This window comes from Camelus bactrianus, chromosome 15 (genome assembly GCF_048773025.1).
Source record: "Camelus bactrianus isolate YW-2024 breed Bactrian camel chromosome 15, ASM4877302v1, whole genome shotgun sequence".
Lineage (NCBI taxonomy): Eukaryota > Metazoa > Chordata > Mammalia > Artiodactyla > Camelidae > Camelus > Camelus bactrianus.
This window is the reverse complement of record NC_133553.1, coordinates 70,054,942-70,081,060: the sequence shown is the minus strand read 5'-3', so window position 1 is coordinate 70,081,060 and position 26,119 is coordinate 70,054,942. Positions and strand designations below refer to the sequence as shown.

Here is a 26,119-nt window from a genome sequence, read left to right as displayed (position 1 = left end):
CAGTGCTTCGGAACTCCCCTGGGCTGGGTTTCTAACCAGTGGGATGGAAGGGCCTTTCCTTCCTGGGGTGCATTTGGGGGAACTAGATACGTCATGAATGTCAGCCCTGAAAATGGAGGCTGTGCTACATCCATTCTTGGAAAGAAAAATCAGGCCCTTCCAGCCCAGGTGACTCAGAAAGTCAGTCAGCAATGTTCGGGGTCCCCAGTTTAGGCTTTCAATTAGAGCTGAGCGGCTCAGGAGGCCAGATCCCTGTCCGTGGCTCCAGGAGTAGGCTTTCTGCTGGGGGACAGGATCCTCACAAACACCTGTGTCTTTGTGGGTCACTCCCCTCTGACAAGCTGGGAGGCAGGGTGCAGTTGTGGGAAATCGTGTTTCCATGAGGAGAGGGCCACCAAGTGGTGGGGGCACAGGAGACAGTGAGAAAGAGTCCCGCAGCCTTTCTGGAATCAAAAAACTGGCAAATGTGAAAAAGTGCATAATTTGTTTTATTGAACAGGCTGCTTATGTACGTTTGGAGGGCCAGGTTCAAGGACTCTGCATCCCTCCAGGACAATAGCCTCAAGAGAAGAACAGACAGAGCAGGAAGAGATGTGGGGTTTCTCCCAGGAATGAGGCAGAACAGGGATTTCTGCAGATTTGCAAGGAGACCCCGACCGCTGAGCACGGGGTTACAACCCCACGTGACCCTTGTCGTGTTTGGCTTGGGCTCTGGGTCTGGCCTGATCATGTATTCTTCCAGCTGAGTTCCAGAAATTCAGAGGGTAGATTTAGGGAGGCTGCGTTTGGAACCCGGTGTGGAGACGGAGGGTCCTTTATCCTGAGTCCCCTCAGCCTAATCACTGTAGCTGAGTTCCAACACCACCCAGGCCCCCAGGGTGGCCGTGGAGGGAGAGCAAGCCTGGCAGGTGACCCAGGGGTCCCACTGCTGTGCCCCTCCCTTATCTTTGTTCCCTTTCACCCCGGAAGGTGTGATTGTCTCATGTCATGGTGACAAGCCATCTCTCTTCTCTGTCAGGTGGGATCCCCACCCCCGCTCAGCCTTCTTTCTGCATGGATGCTGAAGGACCAGGCTCACTTGAAGTTCTGAGTTTGAGCAGTAAGGTGGAAACAAAGAAACCAATGGAAACAAAGAAACAAGTCATTGTGGCAAAGCTCCCCACCACAGAGAAGCTGCCCTGAGTGGAAGGGAGGGTGTGGGCATGCCCATTTGTTTCGTGTCTCCCAGTGCTCTTCGCTTTCTTATTGCAGACCTGCATGGTTACAACAAAATGATCTGCAAAACTGAAAATATTTACTCTCTGGCTTTTACAGAAAAGGCTGACCAGCCTCTGGTTCCCGTACCGGTCAACTGATTGGAGTACCTTTCCAGTTTGGAAACATCTGGGCAGGCCCAGGTTTGCAAAATTCTTTAAGAGTAGTTATGGAGTTTTGCTTCTAAACATTTTTATGGCTGTATACTTCTGAGCGAGGTTGTGCTGTGTAATTCTGAGCCGGGATTTTCTCAAACTGTTTCTTATTTCTTATACCGGACACCCCTAAATTCCAAGGGGAATGGGATGTTAAGGAAGCCATGGAGTTTAGGAAAAAGATACAGATTTCATTTCCATTTAAGCATCGATGTATCTCCATCCTAGGCAGTATCGGTTCTGTGGTATTGATAGGGGAACTAAATAGCAACCAAATTTATAGAAAATAGTGGGTCATTGGGTACACAAGTTCTTCTTTTCAACATTTTTGTAGTGTTTGCAGTTTAAGATGACCGTTCCTGAGAAACAGGCAGCCTCTTAGAATGAAATAGCATTTTCCCTGAACCATACTCAATTTTTATTTCGTAGACAGCAGGAAGGGCAATCACACATCCAACACATGGGGACCTCAAAGATAAAACGTAACTTTCTGGGAGCACACTACCCCAGTCTCCCTCTGCTCTTTTCACTGTCCCATTGTCCCTGAAGGCTCTTTCGTATCTTCTGCTCATGACTCCAGTAACTCTTCCTTCTCGTCCCTCAGCTGGTAAGTTTACTTTTCTACTTTGACCAAGCAAACTGAAGCCAACAGAAAAGAACTTTCACCAGCAACTCCCAGCACATCCGCTCGCCTTCTGATGTCTGTGACCTCACTCTCGCTGCCCCACCTCTTATTACAGGTGACATCGAAAGCCAGATCATCCAAAAGTCACCAGGGGGCCCATCCATACAATCTTCTCCGGGCTGTCACTCCCACATCCATCCTCTCTGTCACTACCTCATCTATTTTGTTCTCCTGCTAGTTGGCTCCTATCAGTATATAAAAGTCCATCCTCTTAAAAGAAACAAACAGCACTCCTTGACTCTAATTGGCCCCCACCAACTGCCACCCCATGTCTTTGCAGCAAATCTTTAATGAGTCGTTTAAACTCACTGTCTGCATATTCTCTTGAGCCATTCCCTTTTGCACCCACTCTGGCTTTTCCCCTGATCTCTCGCTCTATGGAAACTGCTCTGTCAAGGCCATCAGTGACCCCACGTTGCTAAATATAGTGGTCAGTTTTTAGTCTTCATCATGCGTGGCCCTTTGGCAGCATTTGACCCAGCTCTTCCATTTCTCCTCCCCCGTGTTCCTGCTTCACTTGGCCTCCAGCCCATCGCTCTGCTTTCGATCCACTGGCTGGTCTTTTGCCAACGTCTCCTCTTTTTTCCAAATATTTACTGCGAATGTGCCTCGGAGTTGGGTCCTGGGTCTCTCCTCTATCTCACTGCTATACTTTTGGTGGAAGCAACCAGACTTGGAAATTGACATGCCATCAATTTCTCGATTTGTCCAAAACTCCCTGATTGGCCTTTTCCATTTGGAACTCTCTCCCTGATACTCATATTCTTTCTCTTTCATTCATCTTGCTTTCACATTCATACATATGTTCTACTGTGTAAATTACTTTTCCAAATTTTGAATCAGTCCATACATATCATGTGAAATGCTCAGATCTCTATTATTTCCACTAAGATGCTTATTCTACCTTAGAACCTTTCTGCATTTCTGTATTTATGTCAATAAAGTGAATAGTATTTCTACAAGCCTCATAGTTAAACAGTGTGTTTGTTTGGGGCTATTATGTAACATGAAATAATGATACATCAACATAGTCCTTTTTCATTTAATTTTATGTAACACCAAGATGAGGTTTTTGCACTGAAGACTGTTTCATTGAAATTTTACCTACGTTATGGACAGTCAGTTTATGTGAAAGCCCTCATTTCTCCCCTTTTCTGATATATTTTCCATTTGGCTATTATAACATATAACTTGGCATGAAATAAAGTTCCAAATCCATTCACATAATAAAATTAATACATTTAAATTATATTTTTTAATGTTAAAAAGAAAGAAAAAAAACCCCCAGACTCCTCTACCTATTAGGCATTTCTGTGGCAATATCTAATAGACTCCTTCATCATGACATTGAAGAACTGAGCTGATTCCAGCCCCTTTCCACCTGCTCAGCCCCATCTTGTCCCATCCCCTGTGGATGGAGAGGACATCCATCCCATTTTCCAGGTCCAGATGTTGGAACCATGTTCTTTCTCTCTCTTTCTCTTACACACACACAGACAGCAAATCCAGCTTGTTAGAAAATTCTGGCTACTCTGAATTCATTAACCACCTACTCCCTGTTCCCCACCCTCCTAGGAGCCACCTTCAGCCCCTTGTTGGACACCAAATAGCCTACTTCTTCCATCTTTGCTTTTCTACAATCTCATCCACACAGAGTCAGAGGGAGCCTATAAAAGCATACATTTGAGGGGGTGGGTGTAGCTCAGTGATACAGTGCATGCTTAGCATGCATGAGATCCTGGGTTCAAACCACAGCACCTTCACTAAAATAAATAAATTAACCTCCTCCCAAGAAAACCCAAAACAAAAGCATAAATTGGACATCACCCATCCCATCAAAACTCACTAAAAGGGTCACCATTCCATTAGGAGCCAAAGTCGTCCCAAAGTCTTCCAGGACCCGGCCTGCTCTGCCTCTCCGCCCACACTCTCCCCATCACTCTGGGGGCCTCTGGCTCCGGCTCTTCCTTCTTCCTCCGGATCTATTCTGCTTCAAGTTCATTACTCCTTGAGATCTGCCAGGATTGCCTTATTCCCTCCTGCCTGCCTCCCACCCCACCACCATCACCTGAGTTTGCTCATATCACTCTTATTTTTCCCCAAGCTCTTGCTACCCCCATCATGTTGCCTGTTTTCTCTGCTAAAACTCTGAGCCCCCAGTGATGGGGAGTCGTGTCTATTTTGTTGACTAATAAAGCCCAAGACCCTTGGGAATGGGTATAGTTACTAGATTCCCATAAGTAGTAGGAGCTTATACAGATTTGCTGAATGAATGCAGAGGTCCTGGTCCAATTCGATGGAGCACTTCTGTGTCCTGCTCAAAGATTAACTCTCCTTTCCTCCTGAGAGAGGGTGACCACTCCCTTGGTGATCAAAGGCAAGATCTATTTTCTTTATGCTGTTAACCTTAGGCGGGGAGACTGGGGGATCTTCATTTATATTTTAAAATTTGATTCACTCTGCAGTTTGTCTCCTGTCTATGTATCCTTTTGAGAAACAGTTTATGAGTGATCATTCTTCCATCAGATTGAACAGGATCCAGGGGGAAGTACCAAGCCTGTCCCATCGGCCATCCTGTGTGTCATGTCCTGTGACCCAGTGGATGCTCAGCACGTAAGTGAACCAACAGGAGTGAGTGAAGAGATGGGAACATCTCATTATTGTGGTGGCTGCACTCTGTCCGATGCCTTGAGATTTGGGGAAGGGTTTACAACTGCGGAGGCGAGATGTCAGGTCCTCTATGCTCTTCCTGAGTGCCCTGGCCTTACCCATTCCCCCAGCCCCCTCTGGGCAGCCAAGCCCAGGAGCTGGGCCACCGGCGATTGTGCTGATCAATAATCCACCTCACCCAAAGTCCGGGGGTAAGAGCGGCCAGCACAACTGGTTGTAGACTCTGAAGTCAGGTCCTTGGAGGAATTCCTCACTGAACAATGTTTTGGACCTTTTATTTTTCTCTATAGCCTCCAGCTGAAGAAACAGATTGCCTTAGGTACATGAAAGGTGAGGACACCTACTATCCCCATGGAGCCCAGGTGGGGCTGGGAGTCTGCTGTTTGTACAGCCGGTGGGCTCGTGTTGCTTTGGGCATCCCTGTGCCTGAATTCCTGCAGTACACTCGGTGGTAAGAACGGAGGTGCCTGGCAGGGAGGGAAGCGTGTCGGGGGACTACACAGCTGGGGAGACGTTAACCTGGGGTGAGCGGGAGCCGGCTGATGCATGGAATCTCGGTGCAGGGAACTCTCCAAACTCAGAGAGGTTCCCACTCCCGCAGGGTCCCTTTGATCAGGGTGCTAGGCTGTCAGCACTGCAGGGTCCCTGTGAGGATCATGGTGCCTTCAGGCAGTGGGAAGTGAGGGGTCCAGTGGCAATTAAATTAACTGTGCACCCAAAGCCAACCCCCTCTCTTTCAGCCTGTTTCCTAATCTGCAAAACTGGAATGATGTTAACCATCCCGCAGGTTTGTTGATGGGCTGGGTGGGACACACTAGACAGCCAGGAGCTGGAATTCCTCTGTGCCCTGATTGTTATCCTTCCTTCACACTATTTACTCTCACAAGTTCAGTCTCTCTGTCTCTCTCTCATTCACTTGTAACTTTCTCTCCTGCTCTGGTTTCATTTGATTCCCACCCTCCTCCCAATCCCCAGATGAGTGAAATTAATTTCTGTGTGTCAGTTCCAAATTCCCGGGAAAGATGCTCTGTCCCCTCTGGATTGGTTGTCCAACCCATCAGTTGCAGTCAGAGGAGTGAGTCCCTCTGTGACCAGAGGAGGGGCTCTGCCCAGCCCCCCAGCCACCACTGTGGGAGCACATAGCTCTCCGAGGAGGAGGTACTGGCTGTGACTTGGTGTCACTAAGTGTGAATTTATCTCTCCTCTTGCCCCACCTCCATCCTCCTAAACAAAGATGAAAATTAAACACTCCCGAGATTTGTGTCATGGAGCACTCAGGGTGGGGGCTAAGAGGGCTGGATTCCCTGCTGAGTGTAAGGGGCTACAGTGACTCCCAAACGAGAGCCTGTAAAGGAAACAGCACCGGCCCCACCGGACACTTAGGGTGCTGAGTCTGCGTGACATTGAGCCAGGCTTCTGACCACAGCTCAGGGGTCTGGTCCGACCGGTTAGTCTTTGAAACCAACCAGCTTTGGATTCCTCAATCCCTCCCTGAGGTTTTACCTGAACCACGAGCTTCTGTATCTCTGAAGACAGATGATGAGGACCCTTCACGTAAGGCATTTGCACACCCCTGTGCGGGAATTTGTGCTGCACGGTCTGCCCGGCGAGCTGACCAAAGTTCGTATTTTACTGATCTTAGAAATAGTCTGGTTTCCTGATGCACTGTTTCACTGAACAAGCAACAGAAGCCACCTCTGGCTGATAAAAGCAAAAAAGGGACTTAATGAAAAGATACTGGGAGGGTGCATGGAGTGGCCCAGACCAGAGCCGACCCGGGGGCCGTAGGAGATGTTGGGGAGCCCCAGGCACCAGGCTGCGCAGGGTGCTACCGGGCCCCCTGCTGCCCCAGCAGGGACCCCCCCTCCTCCTGACACTCCACCTCACTGCAGGTTCATGTCCCGGCAGGGCCAGGTCACACTGAAGCCACCAGCACACACCTCAATGGGGGAGTTGGCCCCTTCTCAGCTGAGGGCGTGCCTGCTGTGGGGAGAGGCCCAGTTAGAGGAAGGCGGTTCCCCTACTGTTCTGAGTTAATGCGCAAGTCAGTGTCCATCACTCAGGAGAGCCGGGCTGGTCGGACATCATTGTGGTGACTAGGCCGTCTGAGTTCACGTATTACTTTTTAGGTTGGAAGGCCCAAGAGGGAGAAAAAGTGGAGGTTCTAGTACTTATTTTATATTTCCCATGTACCAGGTGCGGTAAGCAAGCCACTTCAGACAAGGCCCATAACAACCACATTAATAGGCCACGGAGAAAGTCATACAGTCAGGCCTCTGCAGCCCCGAAACCCGTGTCCTCATCAGTTCCGTAGTTACCAGTGGAAGTTGTAGGGATTTATGGGACTGTGTGTTCCTGTGGGGGCTGGGATGTGTGTGTTTAAATCCACATCTTCAGAAACTCGGCCAGAACCACAGCCACTGATTGCATGGAGGCAGAGGAGGGGAGGCTTCCAGCCTCTGGTCCAGCTCGTGTGGAGCTCAGAAGTTGCTCCTTCTGTCCTGAAAACAACACCAGAGCTGAGGGAGCTGCAAACCCACTGCTCTTCTTAGATCCACAAGAAAACTGAGGGGGAAAGCTGCTCCCAACACAGAGAGGCAGCCTGGCAGGCTTGGAGAGTCACAGCTCCCAGGGCAGAACCCGCTTTTGTAAGAACCCCGGGGGCAGGCAGATTTAACAGATCCCTGAAGCCTGCTGGAGGCTCAGCGGGGGGAAGTCCGAGTGTGACAACTCCAGGGGGCCAGTCAGAGGGGCCCCCTGCTCTTTTTCATGCATTTTACCTCCAGGACCGTATCCTGTTCTCAGAGTGAAGATCATAGGAAAACTCCTCATGGTTCCTGCCAGGAAAGGAAAAAATAGCTCTATTGAAATACACCCAGAACATTCTCTTCCATTGTGGGGGGTTGTGTTTTTTTTGTTTTTTTTTTTTTTATGAGAAATTATTTTACCAGAGCCTAACCTACCTGGGGGAAGGGAAATACATTCTGTGTCACCCAAATTGGGGTGGGGGAAAGAGACACACTTGTGGAGGTCACAGCTCAGGGCACAGGCTCAATGAGAACTAATCACAGGACTACAGATGCCCTGCTCTGTCCCGCTCCCCCAACACCTTACCTCCATGTCAGTAGGGCCCCTGTGCAATAACAGGAATAAAATTAAAAGAAGTAAATGTCTCAGGAGTGTCTAGGGAATACCCAAAGACAGAGGGGAGATGAAAACAAGGACACACGGGTGGCTTTAGCCTCTCGCACGAATAGCTGTAGCAAACTACACACAGCCCAGCCCCAGTAGATAAACAGAAAACCTCACAGAAGAAACTATTTATTTTGGTTCTCTTACCCAGTGCATTCCATGGTGCATCCTCGCCTAGAATTGAGTGGAAGCAAGTCCATCTCAGAAGGGACATACCTGAAGAGAAATGGCTTTCCAGACTCTGAAGGGCAGAGAAAGCACCAGCCTGGGTTAGAGAAAGGTGAGGGGTGGGGTAGGGGGTTGGCTGCCTTCTTCCCCAAATAAGGAACCTTCCTGAGGCCAGCACAGTGGGAGGGAGGGCCATAGGGTGGAAGCAGCCAGACTTCTTCCTGAGAAGTGATAGGATGCCTCCAAGGGACCATTCAGGTGCCCAAACTGTGTCCTGATGGTGGGAGTCAGTCGGTCTGCCTCAGAGCCCAGGACTGAGGTGGGCGCACAGCAGGCCGGTCTTACTTGGCCGGATCCATTTCACTTCTCCGAAACCCTGTGTAAAACATGAAGCGTGGACGACCTGGTGAGCACAGCTCTGCCCTCAAGACCGGTTTCAACTCCTCTCTTCCCAGAGAACAGCATCTCTGAGCCCGTCCTGGGTGACCTCACAGAGATCACCCTAGTGGCCCAGGCTAGTGACCGGGAACATGTACCTTCCTGCAGCCAACCCCAGACGTCCACTGATGCATCATATACTGGCAAAGATGTGAGTTCCTGTGCATTGGTCTAACAGCAGAGACTCTGCCACAGGCCCAAGAGGTGGTGTGTGGGACAAGCAGAGGTGCAGGAGTGTACGCAGTGCAAAGGTGTAAGTGGTGGCAGGGGTGCAGGGGCTGTGGAGGGTGCAGGCAGTTCAGGGGATGCGGGGGTGCAGGCAGTGCGGAAGGGCAGAGAGTGGCAGGGGTGCAGAGGTACAGGGAGTGTAGGGGTGCAGGAAGGTGCTCAGGCACGTGGCCAGGGTCAGAAGGCAAGTGCACATCCTCGCAGTCAGCCTGACCCCGGGAGATTAGTGCAATTGTCTGGGGTGTCGGAGGGGGCGGCGGCGGCGGCGGCGGCGGTGGGTGGGAGGCTGCCCGGGCAAGCCGGTCGATTTCTTCTCTTCCCTGCAGCCTGGCCTGGGGGGGCGTTGGCCGCCGGAGATTCGCCAGATGTTGGACTCCAGGTAAGCTTGCTCCTGGGTGGTGGGGCGGTTAGGTCAGGGGGCGGTGGCAGCGGCAAGGGGGCGGAGCGGGGCTGCCCCTGGCGAACTGATGGAATAGCTGCCTTCTCCCGGCTGCCGGGCCTGGGAGCGGCCTCTGCTGCCCCAGGTCGCCGCACACACCTGTCCCACTCAGCTTGCTGAGTGGGGAGTGGAGGCGGTGTCGTTAAGTTGCAGGGCCCACGGGTATAGGGGGGCTGCCGCGCGGAAGCCGGTCAATTCGCTCCGCTCTCACCCGCGGCGGAGCCAGGGCCGGCTTCTGCTGCCGTAGAGGCGGGACGCCGGTCTCCAGGTGAGCTTGGTCCTGGGAGGCGGCGGCGGCGGCGGCGGCTGGGGGTTGGGGTCCGTTCCAGGGAGCTGCTCCATTTCTTCTCTCCCCCGCGGCCTGGCCTGGGGGCGACCTCTGCCGCCAGAGATTTGCCTGAGGTCCGACTCCAGGTGAGCTTGCTCCTGGGAGATGGGTGCGGTGCATTCAGGGGGCTGGGAAGTTGGTGGCTGCGGGGATAGGGAGGCTGCCCCGGGGGAGCTTGAGGATTAGCTCCCATGTCTGTGCCACGTGGCCTGCAGGCAGCCTCTGCTGCGCCAGGTCCCGGGACAACCCTTTCCCACTTTGCCTGCTGGGGGCGGGAGGCAGGGTAGTCAGGGTGCACGGGTGGCGGGGGTCGGGGGCCTGCAGCGGGGGAGCGGGCACATTTGCTCCCATCTTCCCCGCGGCTTGTCCTGGGGGCGGTGTCTCTTGCCCTGGGTTAAGAGACACGTGTATCCTAGTCGGCCTGGCCCCAGGAGGCGGGCGTGTTACGTTGGGGGTGGTGGCAGCAGCGGCAGGTTTTCCCATGGAGCCGGTCCATTTGCTCCCATTTCTCCCCACGGTTTGCCCTGGGGGCGGTCCCTGTTGTCCCTAGTTCGCCGGGCGTCCATCTCCAGGTCAGCCTGCTCCCTAGAGGCGGCCACCGTGAGGTCAGGGGGCAGGAGCGGTGGCTGCTGTGGGGGTAGGGGGCTGCCTTGGGGAGCTGGTGGATTGGCTCCCTTCTCCCCGATGGCCTGGTGTGGGAGTGGCCTCTCCTGCCTCAGATCACCAGACACACCTGTCCCATTTAGCCTGCTGGGGGAGGGGCGCCCTGGGCGGTGCCTTTAAGGTGTGGGGGAGGCGACGGCAGGGATAGAGGACCTGCAGCGCGGAGCCTGTCAATTTGCTCTCCTCTTCCCCACGGCCAAACCTGGGGGCGTACTCTGCTGCCCTAGAAGCCGGATGCCCGTCTCCAAGTCAGCTTGCTCCTGGGAGGCGGGCGCGATGCTGTCGAGGGGCAGAGGCAGCTGCGACGGCCGGCTGCCCCGCCTAATGGGGCCACTTCTTCTCCTCTCCCCTGACCTGGCCTGGGGACGGCCTCTCCCGCCCAAGATTAGCCTGAAACCCCACACCCGGTCAGGTTGCTCCTGGGAGGTGGGCGCGGTGACATCAGGGGTTGGAGAGGAGGGGGGTCTGCCCCTGGCGGGCTGGAGGATAAGCTCCCATCTCTCTGGAGGCCTGACGTGGGGGTGGCGTCTGCTGCCCCTCATTCCCGGGTCACCCTTCTCCAGGACATATTGCCCCGGGGGTGCTGTAGGGTGCGGGGGCGGCGGGTTGTTGTCGGGGGTATGGAGCTTGCCGCTTGGGAGCTGATGGTTTAGATCCCATTTCCCCCGCAGCTTGGCCTGGGGGCAGCCTCTGTTGCCCCAGGCCGCAAAGCACTGTTTCCCTGACAGCTTAACCACCGGAAGTGGGCAGGATGTGCTGAGGGGGCGGAGGCAGCCGCCAAGGCAGCGACGGAGGGGGCTGTCCCTGGCCAGCCGGTCAATTTGTTCCCATCTCAACATTTGCTGCCCCAGTTTCGCAGGACGCCCTTCTCCAGTTTATCCTTCTCCTGAGAGGTGGGCTCAGTGCATGCAGCCCAAGGTCTGGGCTCTCCCCTGGGGAGGGGCAGAACTCTCTTCTTCTTCTTTGTCTTTATTCTTCAGCGAAGTGGTTACTGGCCCCAATTCTTAATTCTGAGAAAGTGTAGCCTGTGTTACGGAGGAGCTGCTGGACAGTGAGGTTTCTGGGTGGGTTTTCACATCAGCTGATGCCCCAGGCAGGCAGGAAATCTATTACTTAGAGCTTCTTAGTCTGGAGTTGGGGGATGGCCCCGCCATCCTCACCATGCTTTTTACAAATGTGTTACTCCCCTCTTTTTCCTAGGTGACATTTTAGGTTATTGGGTCCCAGATTGCTGGCACACACATCCCTGTTCTCAAACATCTTTTAAACTTGGGTGAAGTGATAAGTTGGGGAAGAAGATGATTTACTGAAAGGTAAGAATACTTAAATTTGCATTAAAGCTACATTCTGTCAATCTTTCTCAAATGATTTTTCTCTGATTCTAAATCCATGACCTAGTGAATGTTGTACTCCTGTGTAAATCATTGATCTTCACATCACACTTGTTGAGTGGTCAACGAGATTTGTTATTTAGATTATTCCTGAAAGGAAAAGCTCAGGCTTTTGAGAATTCCTTGTCTGATGTCACCCAGGCAGTCACAGTAGAAGACAGAGCTGATATAAAAATCCCTAACCTGCCTGAACTGCAAAGCTTCTGGGATTACTGATCCCTGAAATGCAGGTGACTCTTGATGATAATCTGGGGGATGGTTTACATGATCAGATTCTTCCAGTCCTGTAAATGGGTTCCGTGGCCCCAGCCCCGGGAGAGCTGGTCATAAGGGCCATATCGTGAGGGGTGGGATGGGAAGGCAAGGTCTAAGAGCTGGCATCACTGAGATTCCACACTCGCTAAACACAGACCCCAGAGCCTAATTGTTGTCAGGTTCTGTTCTGGATTTGAGAGTGTGTTCAGACATGATTCTTGCCCTTCAGGGGTCACTGCCTGGGTGGAAGTAACCTTTACATAAATCTGGGGAGGATGACAATTAAGTAGATGGGCTGTTATGATTCTCAGTGTGCCCAGGCTCGCTCTTCCAGGCACTCGTGGGACTAACGAGAGCCATGTTATTCACTCATACACTGATTTATTACCCTTGAATTGATCATTTGTCCCACAGTAAGTGAAACAAGCGACGAGGAACCTGAGTTTTGTCCCCTTTCCTAGCACTGATTGTATCTGTCAGTCAGGCGCCCTGCGTATGCATTGTGAAATGGTGGTATTTCTTGCCCAATGGGACTGCACAGTCAGTTCTGAGAATCAGGGGAGACACGTGGGTAGGACAGCACACTGACACACATGGCACCCCCCCACCCCATGAGACAGCATTTTCGATGCTCAGGTGACCCGATGTAGACCGCGGTGCTAAACCTGAGCATGTTTAGTGATCTTGGGGGCTATGAAAATACAGGCTGCCGGTCCCTACTTCTGGAGACTCTGAGGGTGTGCACCCCAGAATTCTGCATTTTAAGAAGCACTTTAACTAATTCTGATGAAGATGATCTGAGTGTCCCACTGAGAAACACTGGTGTGCGATGCACCAGTATTGAGGATTCTCAGGGAGGGATGTCTTTTCACGATGGTCCAAGGGCCCTCACGAGACTTTTGCCTTGGGTGTAATTGTATGTGTTCGAAAGTGATGTCTCTCACTTCCAGTGCTTGTCAGCATGCTCTGTGCAGGGATTTGCTCTCAGCAGATATCAAAAACTATAAGTCTTCAGGTCACCGAGCTAGAGTGTGAGCGATCTTTTATTTTGGTTTTCTTTATTGAAATGCGGAGTCTCCCGAGAAGAGATTCAGACTGAACAGCTTTGTTTCGGACTTTGGAAGACCGCTGGTGCCCAAGGGGTTCTCTGGCAGCACAATGACGAATCTAGGTCCCTCTTTCACTGCTACGTCAATGAAGTGGACCGCTTGGACAAGGCCAAAGCTGGTATCCCAACCATAGCCCTTGACAGTGATGTTCGGCTCCAGGAAGCCATCAGATGCAGCAGGTGGCCAGAGGAGGAGCCGAACGGGCTCATGAAATGTGACACCCCCAGCTTCATCAACACGGACCAGAACTCTTCCTTTGGGGAAGATGATCTCCTGATTTTGGAACCACCGATTGTTCTAGAAAATAAGCCAGTTGCCCAGACCTCACACAAAGACTTGAATTGGAAATGTGCTTTGTCAAGTGTTTCTCTGAAGATGTGAAGTCTGTCTTTGTATGGCAGGAAGTCCCCTTTCACAAAATTGTATGTGTTTGTGTCTGAGAGAGAGAAATGGAGACAGACAGAAAGACGGAGACAGAAGAGAGCCCCCTCAGAAGAGAGCTAGTTAAGGTGAGTTTTTGTGCCTTAGTTTTTGTGCCATTTGGGGTTTTGGGGGGAACAAAGTATTTACACTGTCTCATTCTCCTCGTTGGAAACCTTGGCCCCGTCCTCAGTGTCAGCGGCCTTGAACGGGGGTTGCCATGGTGCGTTTCATCTGGCGCTGCCACTTCCACGCTCTGCCTTTAGCACGTTGCTTTGCCTCCCAGGGCTGCCACCCTTTAAACTGTAAGGTGAGGAGTCTGGAGTAGATGATCCATCCCAGCTCTGCTGTTTTGCAAATTTCTGATTTCGTATTCGGATGAGGCTGGGATACACCCAGAGCAGTATAAACCAGGCCCTACCTCCTGTCTCTTGCTGGGGCATCCCTCAGGTCTGTGCCTTCTACTCAAGCCTTTACTGAGCCCAGCTTTTGTCAGGAGCCCAAGTGCCTACCGGGATGGCAGGAGACCTGTCTCTCGTGGTCACGGTGGCCGACATTTCTATTGGTTGTGCTGAAACAGCTCTTCTGAGATCCTCCGGCCACCCTTGCTCCAACCTGAGGACAGACCTACCGTTCCTTTCCTAGGAGGAGGATCAATCCATGGTGCATTTTATGACAATCCTGTCCCCAGGAATGCACGGAAGGTTATCAGCTGAGTGAGGGGCAGTGCCTCTGTGTCTCTGTGTCCCTGTATCTCTGTCTGCTCACAGTGCCCTGCCACCGGCTACTGAACAAGAAAAGTGCTATTCACCATGCTGTGTGTTTTGCAGATGTGTAGGTGATGGTCTTGTGGCTCATGTGTGGGCTTTGTGCTGGGATGGTGAAGGGCTTATAAATACCTCATCAACATGTATTCGAGATGGCCTGGTGCCACACAGACTTGATTCATGAAGGCATCAAGCCTGCACACTGGTTTGGAAACAACTTGGTTTTGATCAGTCACACTGCATGCATGACTCACTGCTGATCTCTGGGTGGTTTTTTCATTTTAGATTTATTCACCCAGTGTCTTGCTTAAGCTGAAAAATACATTTATTTCACTAGAATATTCTCAGATTCTTTGTTTTCACACATCCAGTTGTTTAATTCCTTTAAAAATCATTTTGTGTTTATAATGCCTCCTAATATCTATCATCTCTAGGTTCCCAGTGGCCTGAGCCATGCACCAGATTTGATGTAGGAACTGTTCCACCAAAAGAAATCCCTTTGCCATAATATCTTTTGAGGAAAATATTATTCTTTAAGGCTCTAACAGTAAATCGTAGAACAAAGCATGGAACATTTATTGTAGTTAATACATGTTCATGCAAAAAGAAATGATATTTTCATTAAACAATGTTGATTTTAATAACTTTTACTAATGTGAATATTATTATTCATAATTTAAGTAACCAAATAAAACCACAGTTATTTATTATGAAGATTGAAAACTATTTACACTGTCTCTCAATTAGAGGTAGCTTTATTAGAAGACTGAAGGGTATTTAAAAGATGGAAAATTACCCATGATGACACCATCATTTTTATTAACTAAATATCAAGAACTGTGCAGGGTTAAGATTTAACCCTCTGCAAGCTGTCAAGTTAGCATGAGGTAGTTTGTGGATGCTGCCAGAAGACAGGAGACTCCCCCAGGTTCAGAGACAAAGAACTTCCTGCCAGCACAGCAGGCAGCTTGGGGTTCATGTTCATGTTGGTTCCTGAGTTTCTTTCCTTTTGCTGTTGTAACAAAGGACCACAGACTCAGTGGCTTAAAGCAATACACATTCATTCATCTCACTGTTCTATTGTGCAGAAGTGCAAAGTCATTGTCAGTGGGCTAAAACCAACGTGTGGCCAAGGCTACGTTCCACACCGAGGCTCTAGGGAGGGATTCGTCTTCCTACCTTTCCCAGCTTGCAGAGGTGTTCACACTCCTTGGCCCAGGGCCCTGTGTCACTGTGACCTCTGCTGCCACTTTACGTCTCTGTCTCTGACTATATAGATATAAAGGAAGAGTCTTCTACATCTGGTATGGACCCTTTTTCCTAAATGGACATTGTATCTCTATTTATGTGCAGATTAAAACCCCTTCCCTCCAGGGTGTGGTGGCATCAGCTCACAAGATTACCACTCTGGGCTTTAAGTGTCCTCTTTGTATTGTCACCTGGGAACTTCTCTTTCCATAGTTAGCTCTGTGTTACATTTGTTGCTGTATTTTACCCGGCATTACTGAAAGTTTTACTTAAAAGGGATCCGAGTTAGCTCTGTTTACCTGTTTCCAGAGCTGAAAGCTTCAGTTCTAGAGTATCTGTTTGATTTCTCTTAAAAATACATTCCAGTATATTTCTCTGGTGAAAGTCTTTACCCTGTTGTCTATTCTCCCATAATTTCCTTATTTTCTTGAATATATTAAAAGTATTTTATAGCCTTTATTGGTAACTCTGATGCCTACATCACCTGGGGGTTTGCATCCATTGTCTAATGTTTCTTATTCTCATATTATCCGTTATATAGTCTTGACATGTTGCATGTCTTGAAATTCTTTATTACATGGCAGACATTGCAAATGAAAAATCCATATGTTATTTTCCGTGAGAGGTTTTCTACCTTCCTGTTAGGCAAACAGGGTGAGGGACTGATCATGTCGCTCCAATCAGGCGCTGAGGTGGATCAGGACTGAAGTGCCTTTTTCTTAAAACAGCTTTGAGGTATACTTGGCAAAGTAATTTTCACACGTATAAAGTGTACAGCTAATACGTTTTGACATAAGTATATCCCCAAGAAACCATGACCACATTGAAGAGAGTGAACATACCCATCACCCACAAAGCTTCTCTCCTGCCATTTGTTGTCCCTCCCTCCCTCCCCATCTCTTCCCCTGGAAACCATTGATCTGCTTTCCATCACAACATATTGGTCTGCATTTTCAAGATCCTTGTATGAATGGATTAATGCAGTATCTACTCTATGTTGTCTGACTTCTTTCATTCAGCGTAATTATTTTGAGAGTCGTCTGTGTTGCTGTATTAATAGCTTATTTTTCTTATAGCAGAGTATTGTTTAGTGCTGAGTTTTTACTGAATAGTTTGTTGTGAGCAGTGTTTGGATAGACCGTCATTTGTTTCTCCATTTACTTCTTGATGGATGCATGGGTTATTTACAACTTGAGCTATTATAAATAAAATTGCAGTGAATATTTGGTTACAAGTCTTTATATGGACATATGCTTTTCTTTTCTAAAGCACCAGATGAGGAATATCTGGGTTATATGGTAGATAGGTATTTACCTTTTTTAAAGAAACTGTTAAAGACTTTTCCAAAATTGTTGTACTATTGTAAATTCCTTGTGGTGTGTATCAGCTCTGGTTGCTCTACTTCCTTACCAGCACTTTGTAAGGTCGGTCTTTCTAATCGTATTCATTCTTGTATGTATGTGTACTAGTATCTCACTGTGGTTTTTAAAAGCATTTCTCTAATGACTAATGGCATCTTTAATCAGCATCTTTTCATATGCTTATTATCCATCTGGATATCTTTACTGTAGTGTGTTTTCTGGCCTCATTCATTCATTCAGGTGTTTGCATTATTATTGAGTTTTGAGACCTCCTTACTCTGGATCAGATACAAAGAGAGAAATTTATCAGATATATGATCTGCAAATAGCTTCTGTCTATGGCTTGTCTTTTCATTTGCTTAGCAGTGTTTTGAACAGCTTTGAAGAGTCTTCATTTTGATAAAGTTCACTCTATCAGTTTCTTTTTAAAATAGATTATACTTTTGGTGTCATAGCAAAGAAATATTTGCCAAACCCAAGGTCATAAAGCTTAAGCCTATGCTTTTTCTCCTAGGTGTTTTATAGTTTTAGATTTCCTATTAAGATCTATGATACATTGTGAGTTAATTTTTGTATATTTTGTGAGGTGTGGATCAAAGTTAATTTTTTTTTTTTTTTTTTTGCATATCACTATCTAATTCTTCCAGCACTACTTGTTGAAAAGGTCCTTTCTCCACTGCATCCTTTTTGAGAATCAATTGTCTATATAAGTGTTGGTTTAGTTCTGAACATTCTATTCTGCTCCATTATTCTATTTTCCTGGTTTACACCGACACCATACTTTCTGATTACTGTAGTTTAAAAAAAAAAAAAAAGGCTGAAAATCAGATAGTGCAAGTCTTCCAACTTTGTTTTTCTTGTTCAAAATTGTTTTGGATATTTGGGATCCTTTGAATTTTTATATGAATTTTAGAATCAGTTTTAAAATTCCTTACATCCTGTTCTGCCAAAATTCCACCCATGTCTTTGGCCATCTCCAAAGCCACATTTTCTGAAGAAGTCTCTCTAGATCCCAGGTGAAAGGAATTTCTGTTTCATCTGTGCTCCAATCACATTTGATAATATTTGATTACATTTATTCATATTTGGCTGGATGTACTTGTGTGATCTTTCCTGCCATATAGTAAATCTCTCAAGATTTGGAATCTTGACTTGGTTCCCTCTGTCTGCTGAGAAAACTAGTTCTATGCTTTGCAGGAGTGAGCCCTGCAGTAAGAGGTATCTGCAGCACACATCTAGCTCATTGCTTGCATATCGTCAAGGAATCCTGCAGATTTAGAATTGTTTATTGATTGTTGTCTCCAAGACGGCTCAGCCTTTTTTATTTCTATTGCTACTGCTGCAGTTTCAAAGGAAAATGGGCTAATTATTTTCCAAATATCAAAACATACTGTAATTGAGCTGTGACGCAAATTATGTGCTGCTGTTTCTTAACAACCTGCTTAGTGTTCACAGGTACCTTCACTCATGGAACTTTTGGGAGAATGTCATATCCTCAGAGATAGCAATGCTGTCTTTGGCGACCTGAGCGGTAGTATCTGAACTCACTCCTGCTGTTTTTCCATTGCCCCCTCTAGCCTTCCTCCAGCCCTCCATGGTGGGCCTGCAGTTCTGCCCTCGAAAAATCCTGTTGCTTCTCAGGAAGAATTCCCTATGAAACATATTCATGTCCTTCTTGTGGGGACATTCAGTCCAGAGACCTGACAGCAGGGGAAAATGTTTAGACTGCTTTTGGTAGAACGTAAATTCTTCCATACTTGTTAGAAGCAAATCCAATGAGGAAACTGTGTTGGCATCTAACAAATCAGGATAAATGTCTGATGAGGAAGATCAGCTTCCCCATCCCACTCAGGCGTCATGTTGATGTGACGCTCACCTTGGCTAACATTTTCTCCTGTAAGCAACGTGAAGTTCAAGACGTTATGAATGGCTTTTTGTTTTTCTTCCTTAGTCTTTCCACATTCACTGTGTCTGGTGAGATTATATGAATCCTGCTTGTTTTCAGCCCAGCACTAAGCTTTTTAAAAGGATCACGTGTTTAAAAGGCTAGTGGACAATTTGTTAGAAGATTGAAATCCTTAGACTTTGGTCCTAGAGTTGAATCTTGGTTACTGGTGAATGAGAATTCCCGTTAAAATTTTAAATTCAGTGATATAAAGTTTTAAAAATAGTTAAATATTAGTCAATTTCATTAAACACTATAGCAGTTATTTACTTTTAAGCCTGTCTCTGGGGCAATTTTGCAATGATTCCCTCCCTTTATTAATTCCCTCTTTATCAGAATCCTTGAGAGGTCCGTGTCATCATTGTCAGTATCATCATCATCATCACCATCATCATGGAACTGATTCCTCTGGGAGATTCTAGGAAAATAAAGAGCTGGACGGGGTTATGTGCAGGTCAGTGTGTGCATATACAGTAAGAACAGTTGTCAGACATTAGATTCAAGATACCCATTCCATTTAGAGAAGAATGTGGTCATGAAATCCTGATGTGCTGAATGAAGGAAGCGATGGGAACAGGGTAGTCAATGGAAAGGAGGAGGAAGTGAGCGAAGCGGGGAGCATAGGTCCTTGGTTAGGTGATCAGCACATTGGTGAGAATGAGGGGAGTGTGATGGCAGAATCATGTCCCTCCCCGGCCACAGGGTAGCCACCTGTGACATGTTACTGTACATGGCAAAATGCATGACAGATATTTTAGGACAAAAATCTTAGAGGATTTCTGTCTTCTAAATTGTCTATCAGTTAGCATTTTAAACCCATGATACATTATTAAAGATTAGTGCAGGGGGACAAATAAAAAGGATTCATATAATCTCACCAGACATACTGAATGTAGAAAGGCTAAGGAAGAAAAACAAAAAGTCATTCATATGTGCCTTGAACCATAAAATGCTCATGAGAGGAAATGTTACACAAGGTGAGTGTCACAGCCACATTCATAATGCCTGAATGGGATGGGACAAGGGGATCCTGAGATGAGACAATAGGGTGAGTAGCCTGGATTGTCCAGGTGGGCCGAATGTAATCACAGGGGTCCTTGAAATGGAGGACATTTCCCAGCTGAGTTTAAAATCAAAGGGAGGTGTAGCCATAGAGCAATGTTCAGAAAGGCTGCTGACCATGAAAATGGAGGAAGTCGTGGGGCACAAGCTACGGAAGGTGGGTGACCTCTGGAAACTGGAAAAAAACAACAACAACAAGGAAACATTCTCTTCTAGACCCTCTAGAAGGAAGGAACCCTGCTGCTACCTTGAATTTAGCCCAATGAGAACTGTGTTGGATCTCTGACCTCCACAGCCATAAGCTGATAAATCTGTGCTGGTTTAAGCTCTTAAGCTTATGGAAATTTCTTACATTGGTAAGAGGAAAATAACATAGTGAGCCGTAGTGTAAGTGATTAAAGGTATAGGATGGGGTGTGGAGAGGATTCTGACATTTACAACTAAAAAACAACCAGGTGAAGTGGGAAGGTGTTTTAAGGAAGACCTACCTGGCAGGGCTGTTAGCAGACTGGAGCGAGGGGAGCATTGGAGTTAGAGGAATCAATTAAATCTCTACCAGAAAAATAAGGAATAAAATGTAACAGGGCTTCAGTGATAGTGGATGTAGGAATGGAAATGGGCAGAAAGACATAAATATTACTTTGAAATTAGCTACAGGTTTGATGACTGCATGTTGGGGAGACTTAGCCGATGTGTGGACTGAAAGTTTGCATCCCCTCAAAATCCATATGTCGAAACCCCATCTCCCAGGGTGATGGTATTGGAAGGTGGGGCCTTTGGGAGGTGATTAGTAGGATAAAATGAGGTCATGAGAGTAGAGCCCTCATGAATGGGATTAGTGTTCTTATACAAGCCCCCAGAGTGCTTGCTTCTCTCTGCTCTCTGGGATATGAAGATATTGGGAAGACAGCCATCTTCGAGCTGGCAATCCTCTCAAGGATACATTGACCTTGAAAGTCTCAGCCTCCAAACCATAAGGAATATGCTGGTTGTTTAAGCCACCCGACCCACGGTAATTTGTTACAGCATCCCAGACTGACGAAGACAGTGGAGAATGCCTCTGAGTTTGGCACTGATTGCCTGGAGAATGCTGAAACCCAGGGAAGTGGGCAGCACAGACGTTTACTCATTTAATCCTGCCAACACAGTAGGAGATAGAGTCTACATATTCCTCGCTACTTAAAAGGTAAGGAAAAAGAGGCACAAATAATAACAACGACAACAAAAACAACAATAATTTGTCCAAGATTCACACAGAACCCCCTGGAGGCAGAGTGAGAATTTATACTCAGGCAGGCTGGCCCCAGAGCCCCTGCTCATAACTAATAAGTCAGATCACCTTGCTTATGTGGATCAGTTTTTTTCAACTGTGATATGAGGGTACTGTGTCCAGTAACTTATAATTTCAAAATACTTCACTGTAACGGAATCATTAGTCACAGGCCTTACAAACCACAGAAACCTACACATACAAAAATAACTCGTTAGGTCAAGATAACCAATAACGTTTTTAAATATTATACCTGCTGGGCCTTTGCAATAAAATGTCTTTTTATAATTCTGTCTGGCTACAGAATAACTTCATAATCCTGCATGTTGCTGGTGGCTCCCATGTTGGACAGCACGGGCCTAGAGATTTTAAATTACTTGCCCAGACTCGCCCAGGAAGCTCGTGGTGGGATCCGAGCTATAGTCTGGGACTTTTCCTTCCTATCCAACAAGTCCCTCATGGAAGTTTAGAAGCTTCTCCTTTGGTGCCCAGCTGTCTATCCGTACTTATAACATCTTGTCAGGTGTTCCAGCCTGCTCCTGAACATCAGCCAGAACCCACTTCTGCTCTATTTTGTCCAGGTAATACCTTCTAGCAACTTCCATTGCCTTCTTGGCATCAGTTCTTACCTGGTAGGGTAGTGGCTAGAGGTGGAAATGTGTCCACATGACAGGTTTTTCATAAACATAGCAGGAGTGGTCAAGAGAATAAAACGTCAGGAAGATGAGTAGAGGCAGGTCATTTAATATACCAAATGGGTACTTTCAATGTCTGTGTTTCCGAGTCCAGGCTTGTTCTGCTCGTGCATTACAGGCCAATAAATCGGGAGACCAGGTTTTGGGGCAAGAAATAGCGACTTTAATTTGGAAAGCCAGCAGAGAATTGGTAGAATAATGTCCTGGGGAACCATCACCCCAAGTCAGATTTCAGGCTCTTCTTATATTAAAAATGGGAAGTGGGAATGCTTGGTTGTTGCAAACTTGGTGTATGAATTCTTTGTTGTTAGAATCCTTTGTTCTTGCAGCTCTTCACCTGGGTCACATCCGTGTAAACCTCCAATAAACAAATGTTGTTTTCTATTCTGTAACTTGTTATCTTTATGTGAATAGAAAAGTGTTAATACCCTTCAAAGTCAGAGCCTTGAGAATAGGGTCTCCTGTATATTTCAGGCTCTAGGCAACATTGTTTTACAAAAGGTGCAGAACCAACAAGACTAAGCCTAGGAAACAGGGCACAGGGTTAAAGTCAAAGGAACAGATCTAATATGGAGTCAGATTTTTTCTTTCCTATTTCAGTAGTGCCATGGAGAAGGCAGTTTTGGCAGCTTTTTGTAGGGTCCTGGAGGCTTTCTCTCTCAGCCTATGTGTGCCTCTGTTGAAAACCCTTCATAGCTATCTGGCCTGCTGGAAAACCACTCCGCCTGTTTTGCCCTGAAGATGTGTTCTGTTTATAACTGATCTCTACTTCTTGGAAAACAACTCAATAAAAACTCAGTTGGTTTTCCACCAGCCATGGGCAGGGTTGAGGAATAGCACTTTATTATTTTATAAAAAAAAAATAAAAGAAGTCTTAAAACAGCACTGGGCACATAGGAGAGAGTCAATAATTGCTTCCTGGCTGAAATCAAAAGTGATGGCTCAGTGATTCCATGGCTGCTGTATTTGCTGAGCTTGCTACTCCTTTGCTCCATTACACATTTTTTTTTAACTGAAAAAGAAATACATGCATGTGGTTAAAAAATTTCAAACAGAGCACAAAAATACACAAGTGAAAGAAGTTTTCCCTCATCCTCTCTTCTTTCAGCCCTCCCTGGAGATGCCACAGTTTACAATCCTTTGTGAGTTTTCCAGATATGCTAAGCACATTCCGACCTATGTATGTAAATTCCTTTAAAGTATTACTTATTTTTAACTTAAAGGGATTTAAATCCTCAAGTGTCTTCTGCCCTGGTAATAGAAAAGAACAAATCTGACTCCATATTAGATCTGTTCCTTCGACTTAACCCTGTGCTCTGTCTCCTAGGCTTCATCTTGCTTGTAAAACAATGTTGCCTAGAGCCTAAAATATACAGGAGAGCCTATTTTGAATGCTCTGACCTTTAAGGATATTTAACACTTTTCCATTCATATAAAGATAACAAGTTACATAATAGAAAATAACGTTTGTTTTGTTGGAGGTTTACAGGGATCTGACCCAGGCACATAGTTGCAAGAACAAAGGATTCTAACAACAAAGAATTACTACATCAAGAAAATTGCAAAAACCAAGCTCGTAGGAAAGGAGCCTGAATTCTGACTTGGGGAGATGGTTTTCCAGGACATTAGTTTGCCATCTAGGTCTACAGAAAGTTGCTATTCCATGCCCCAACACCTGGTCTCCCAACTTACTGGCCTGTCCTGCACTAAGGAGAATGAATTTGGACTCAGTAACACTCCTATCTTCCTAGCAAGCTGGGCACTGTAATTGAGGGCAGCTATCCCACACCCAGGGACATACTGTGTGCCCTTGATGGTTCCCCGAGGGTGGGGTGTGGTTTACCCAGGAATGATTGGGACTATGCACCAACACTCAGGCAGTATGCTCCTTTTGGGATCTGACCTTGTACCTCCCGGTCCCCGCCAGCACACCTGGGACAGTGGAGGTAAGGCAGAGTTCTTGCCTGCCTGTGTCCCAGCGTGTAAAAGGGGAATATGTACTCTTTCCAAGGTAGTTCTGAGCGACAACACCTGCGGGTGCTTGGTTCCCAGAGCAAAAGGAAACCCAGCTCCGCTTGGGGGCAACGGGTGTGATCCCCGTAGGGGTCCTGCAGAGGCCTTGGGTGGAGGGCTGGTCCAGGGAGGTAAAATATGAGCTGCGGGCCTTGAAGGGTTAGAGAAGTGTGCAGAGGCAGGACTGCTGCCTCCTTCAGGATGCCCCCAGAGTTAAAACTATTTCTCTCCATCTCTGCTACTCTCCTCCACCCTCCAGATCCCTGCCTTCTCTCTGCTCCTCCTGTCCATGTCTCTCCCTCCACTTTCCCCTTCTCCCCTCCTCCTCCCATCTTCTCCGTCCCTCGCTTCCCCACCTTCTCTCGCAGAACCCAGGGAGAATCGCTGGCCCTCCTGTGCATGCGCAGTCGGTGCCAGCTGGAACGTGGGTTGGAAGCTCCAGCTCCGAGCCGGGGATCAGCCCCAAAGGCTTCTCAGCTCTTTCGCCCGGTAGGACTTTGGCTCCTGCCCCAGCGCCCCGGCCACAGCTGTCCAGGGCCAGGTGTGCACCTGCCGCCTCTCGCCCCAGCCGGGCTCCCCTCAGTCCGCGGCTGGCGTCCCCTTCCCCTCTCCCGCCCCGCGAGTCCTCTCCTCCCGGGCTGCCTCTCCTAGGCCGCCGGCCCGTCACCGCCCCTAGGCGGGCTGTGTCCCGGGCGGGCAGGTTCTGCGGACCCGGACGGGGGAGGGCGGCTGGGGCTGGGGTTGGCCTCCGAGTGGGGCTACAGCCCGCGTCCCCCCCCCCCGTTTCCCTGCCACGCGATCCCGGGGCTGCCCTCCTCTCCCTTTCCCGCTCCCTGGGGACCAGCTCAGTGGTGTGGGCGCTGCTCCCCGGGCTGAGAGCCTCCGGCTGTGAACCCCAGCTTCTCCTGGTGGAGTCGGGAAAAGGGAGCGTCAGTGCTGAGCGAGCTTCCGTCTCCTCTCTCAGCGTTTCTGCCCCAGGTAAGTACCTTGAACACTTTCACATGTTTTGATGGCGGTGCTTGATGATGTCACTGTTTTTATAGTGAGAGGGATTACAGTGTTGAAAGCAAGGCTTGGTTCAGTTAAAAATGAGCTGAAGGCATGAGGCTGTGACATCCTCCATCCTTCCCTCTCCCAGGGTGAAACGTGTGACCGTCGATCTTAAAAAGATAGTTACAGTCCCTAACTAGCCCAGCCCAGCTAGGGTGTGTTAACAGGAACAGCACCACCAGAGGCGTTGGAGACTCAGGGACATTGCAGTCCTAAAGAGCTCCTGGCAAAATTTGGTTTGTTTTGGTTTTTTTGTTCTTCTTAAATTGTGGGGCAGACTAGTTGTATAGAGGGAAAAATAATTGTCAAGAAATATTTTTTCATTTAACATCTTTTTTGTGATATTGTTCACACACCATGAAGTCCACCCACTTAAATGCTACAATTCAGCAGCTTTAGCATATTCACAGTGGTGCAACCATTAATATTCCAGAACGTTTTCATCACTTCAGAAAGACCAGTGGAAATGAATGACCTATCCACCCCTTCCCAGTGCTGGTTCTAAAGAAGTTTCTTGGTTGTTCCTGACCATAAATTATCTTGTTACCCATAAAAAGTCTGGTAGGAAATCTAAACAGAATTGTATTGAATCTGTCTATCAAAGCAAGAAGAATTAATGTCTTTATGGCATAAATTTCTTCTACCCATGAATATATCTCGGACCGTATATTTTCATATTTCCAGAGCCTGGCCCATGGGAAGTCCTCTTTAATTGTTGGGTTCGTGAATGATGAGATTCTATACATCGTTAGTTGCAACTGAAGCCTTTCACAGAAGAGAAAAGTAAACTCACTGAAGCCAAGTGACTCTCTGATGGTCAGAAAGAGTGACAGCCAGTGCTGGAGTGATCCAGTGGACTTGGTGTCTGTAACCAGAATTCTCCAGCACGTACAGCTAAGGGGATCAGAGTATTCTTTTATTTTTTCTAAATGGCGTTGCTTTTATTTTTACTTATTTTTTAAAATTATTTTTTATTGAAGTGTAGTCAATTTAGAATGTTAGTTTCAGATGTACAGCAGAGATTCTGTTATAAACATATGCATATGTATCTACATATGTTTTAGATTGTTTTTAGTAGAACTCATTACAAGAAATTGAATATAGTTCCCTGTGCTATATAGCAGGTCCTTGTCATTTATTTTATATTTATTAATGTGTATCTGTTAATCCCCCTTTTCCTGCCTGCTAACCACAGTTTGCTTTCTATGTCCATGAGTCTATTTCTAGCAGCACCGCTTTTGCTAGTAATATATGCTGGTTGGCTGCTTTCAGTTTCAGTAATTCCACCTTATCTGTGGGCATTTTCCTTCTGG

At 47.6% G+C, this 26,119-nt stretch overlaps 1 protein-coding gene across 27 annotated transcripts in view; it reads left to right on the top strand.

Annotated features, from left to right (window-relative positions):
* The first annotated feature begins 27 nt into the window (after positions 1–27).
* The window catches only part of LOC141573360 (uncharacterized), a 149,377-nt gene continuing 123,285 nt past the window's right edge, over positions 28–26,119 (top strand). For 14 of the 27 annotated variants that reach the window (XM_074341441.1, XM_074341440.1, XM_074341443.1 and 11 more), the window contains exons 1-14: positions 32–1,397; positions 2,014–2,149; positions 4,621–4,707; positions 5,055–5,215; positions 5,505–5,551; positions 8,108–8,236; positions 8,580–8,713; positions 9,117–9,169; positions 10,949–11,113; positions 11,421–11,533; positions 12,941–13,484; positions 20,805–20,964; positions 21,353–21,629; positions 24,016–24,734. In XM_074341441.1, coding sequence (XP_074197542.1) covers positions 2,108–2,149; positions 4,621–4,707; positions 5,055–5,215; positions 5,505–5,551; positions 8,108–8,236; positions 8,580–8,713; positions 9,117–9,169; positions 10,949–11,113; positions 11,421–11,424 — 822 coding nt within the window. In that variant the 5' untranslated portion in view covers positions 32–1,397; positions 2,014–2,107 and the 3' untranslated portion in view covers positions 11,425–11,533; positions 12,941–13,484; positions 20,805–20,964; positions 21,353–21,629; positions 24,016–24,734. Of the gene's footprint in view, positions 1,398–2,013; positions 2,150–4,620; positions 4,708–5,054; positions 5,216–5,504; positions 5,552–8,107; positions 8,237–8,579; positions 8,714–9,116; positions 11,114–11,420; positions 11,534–12,940; positions 13,485–13,975; positions 16,993–19,052; positions 19,171–20,804; positions 20,965–21,352; positions 21,630–24,015; positions 24,735–25,490; positions 25,648–26,119 lie in introns of those variants that run through there. The other 13 variants (XM_074341445.1, XM_074341453.1, XM_074341461.1 and 10 more) reach the window with 13 other exon arrangements.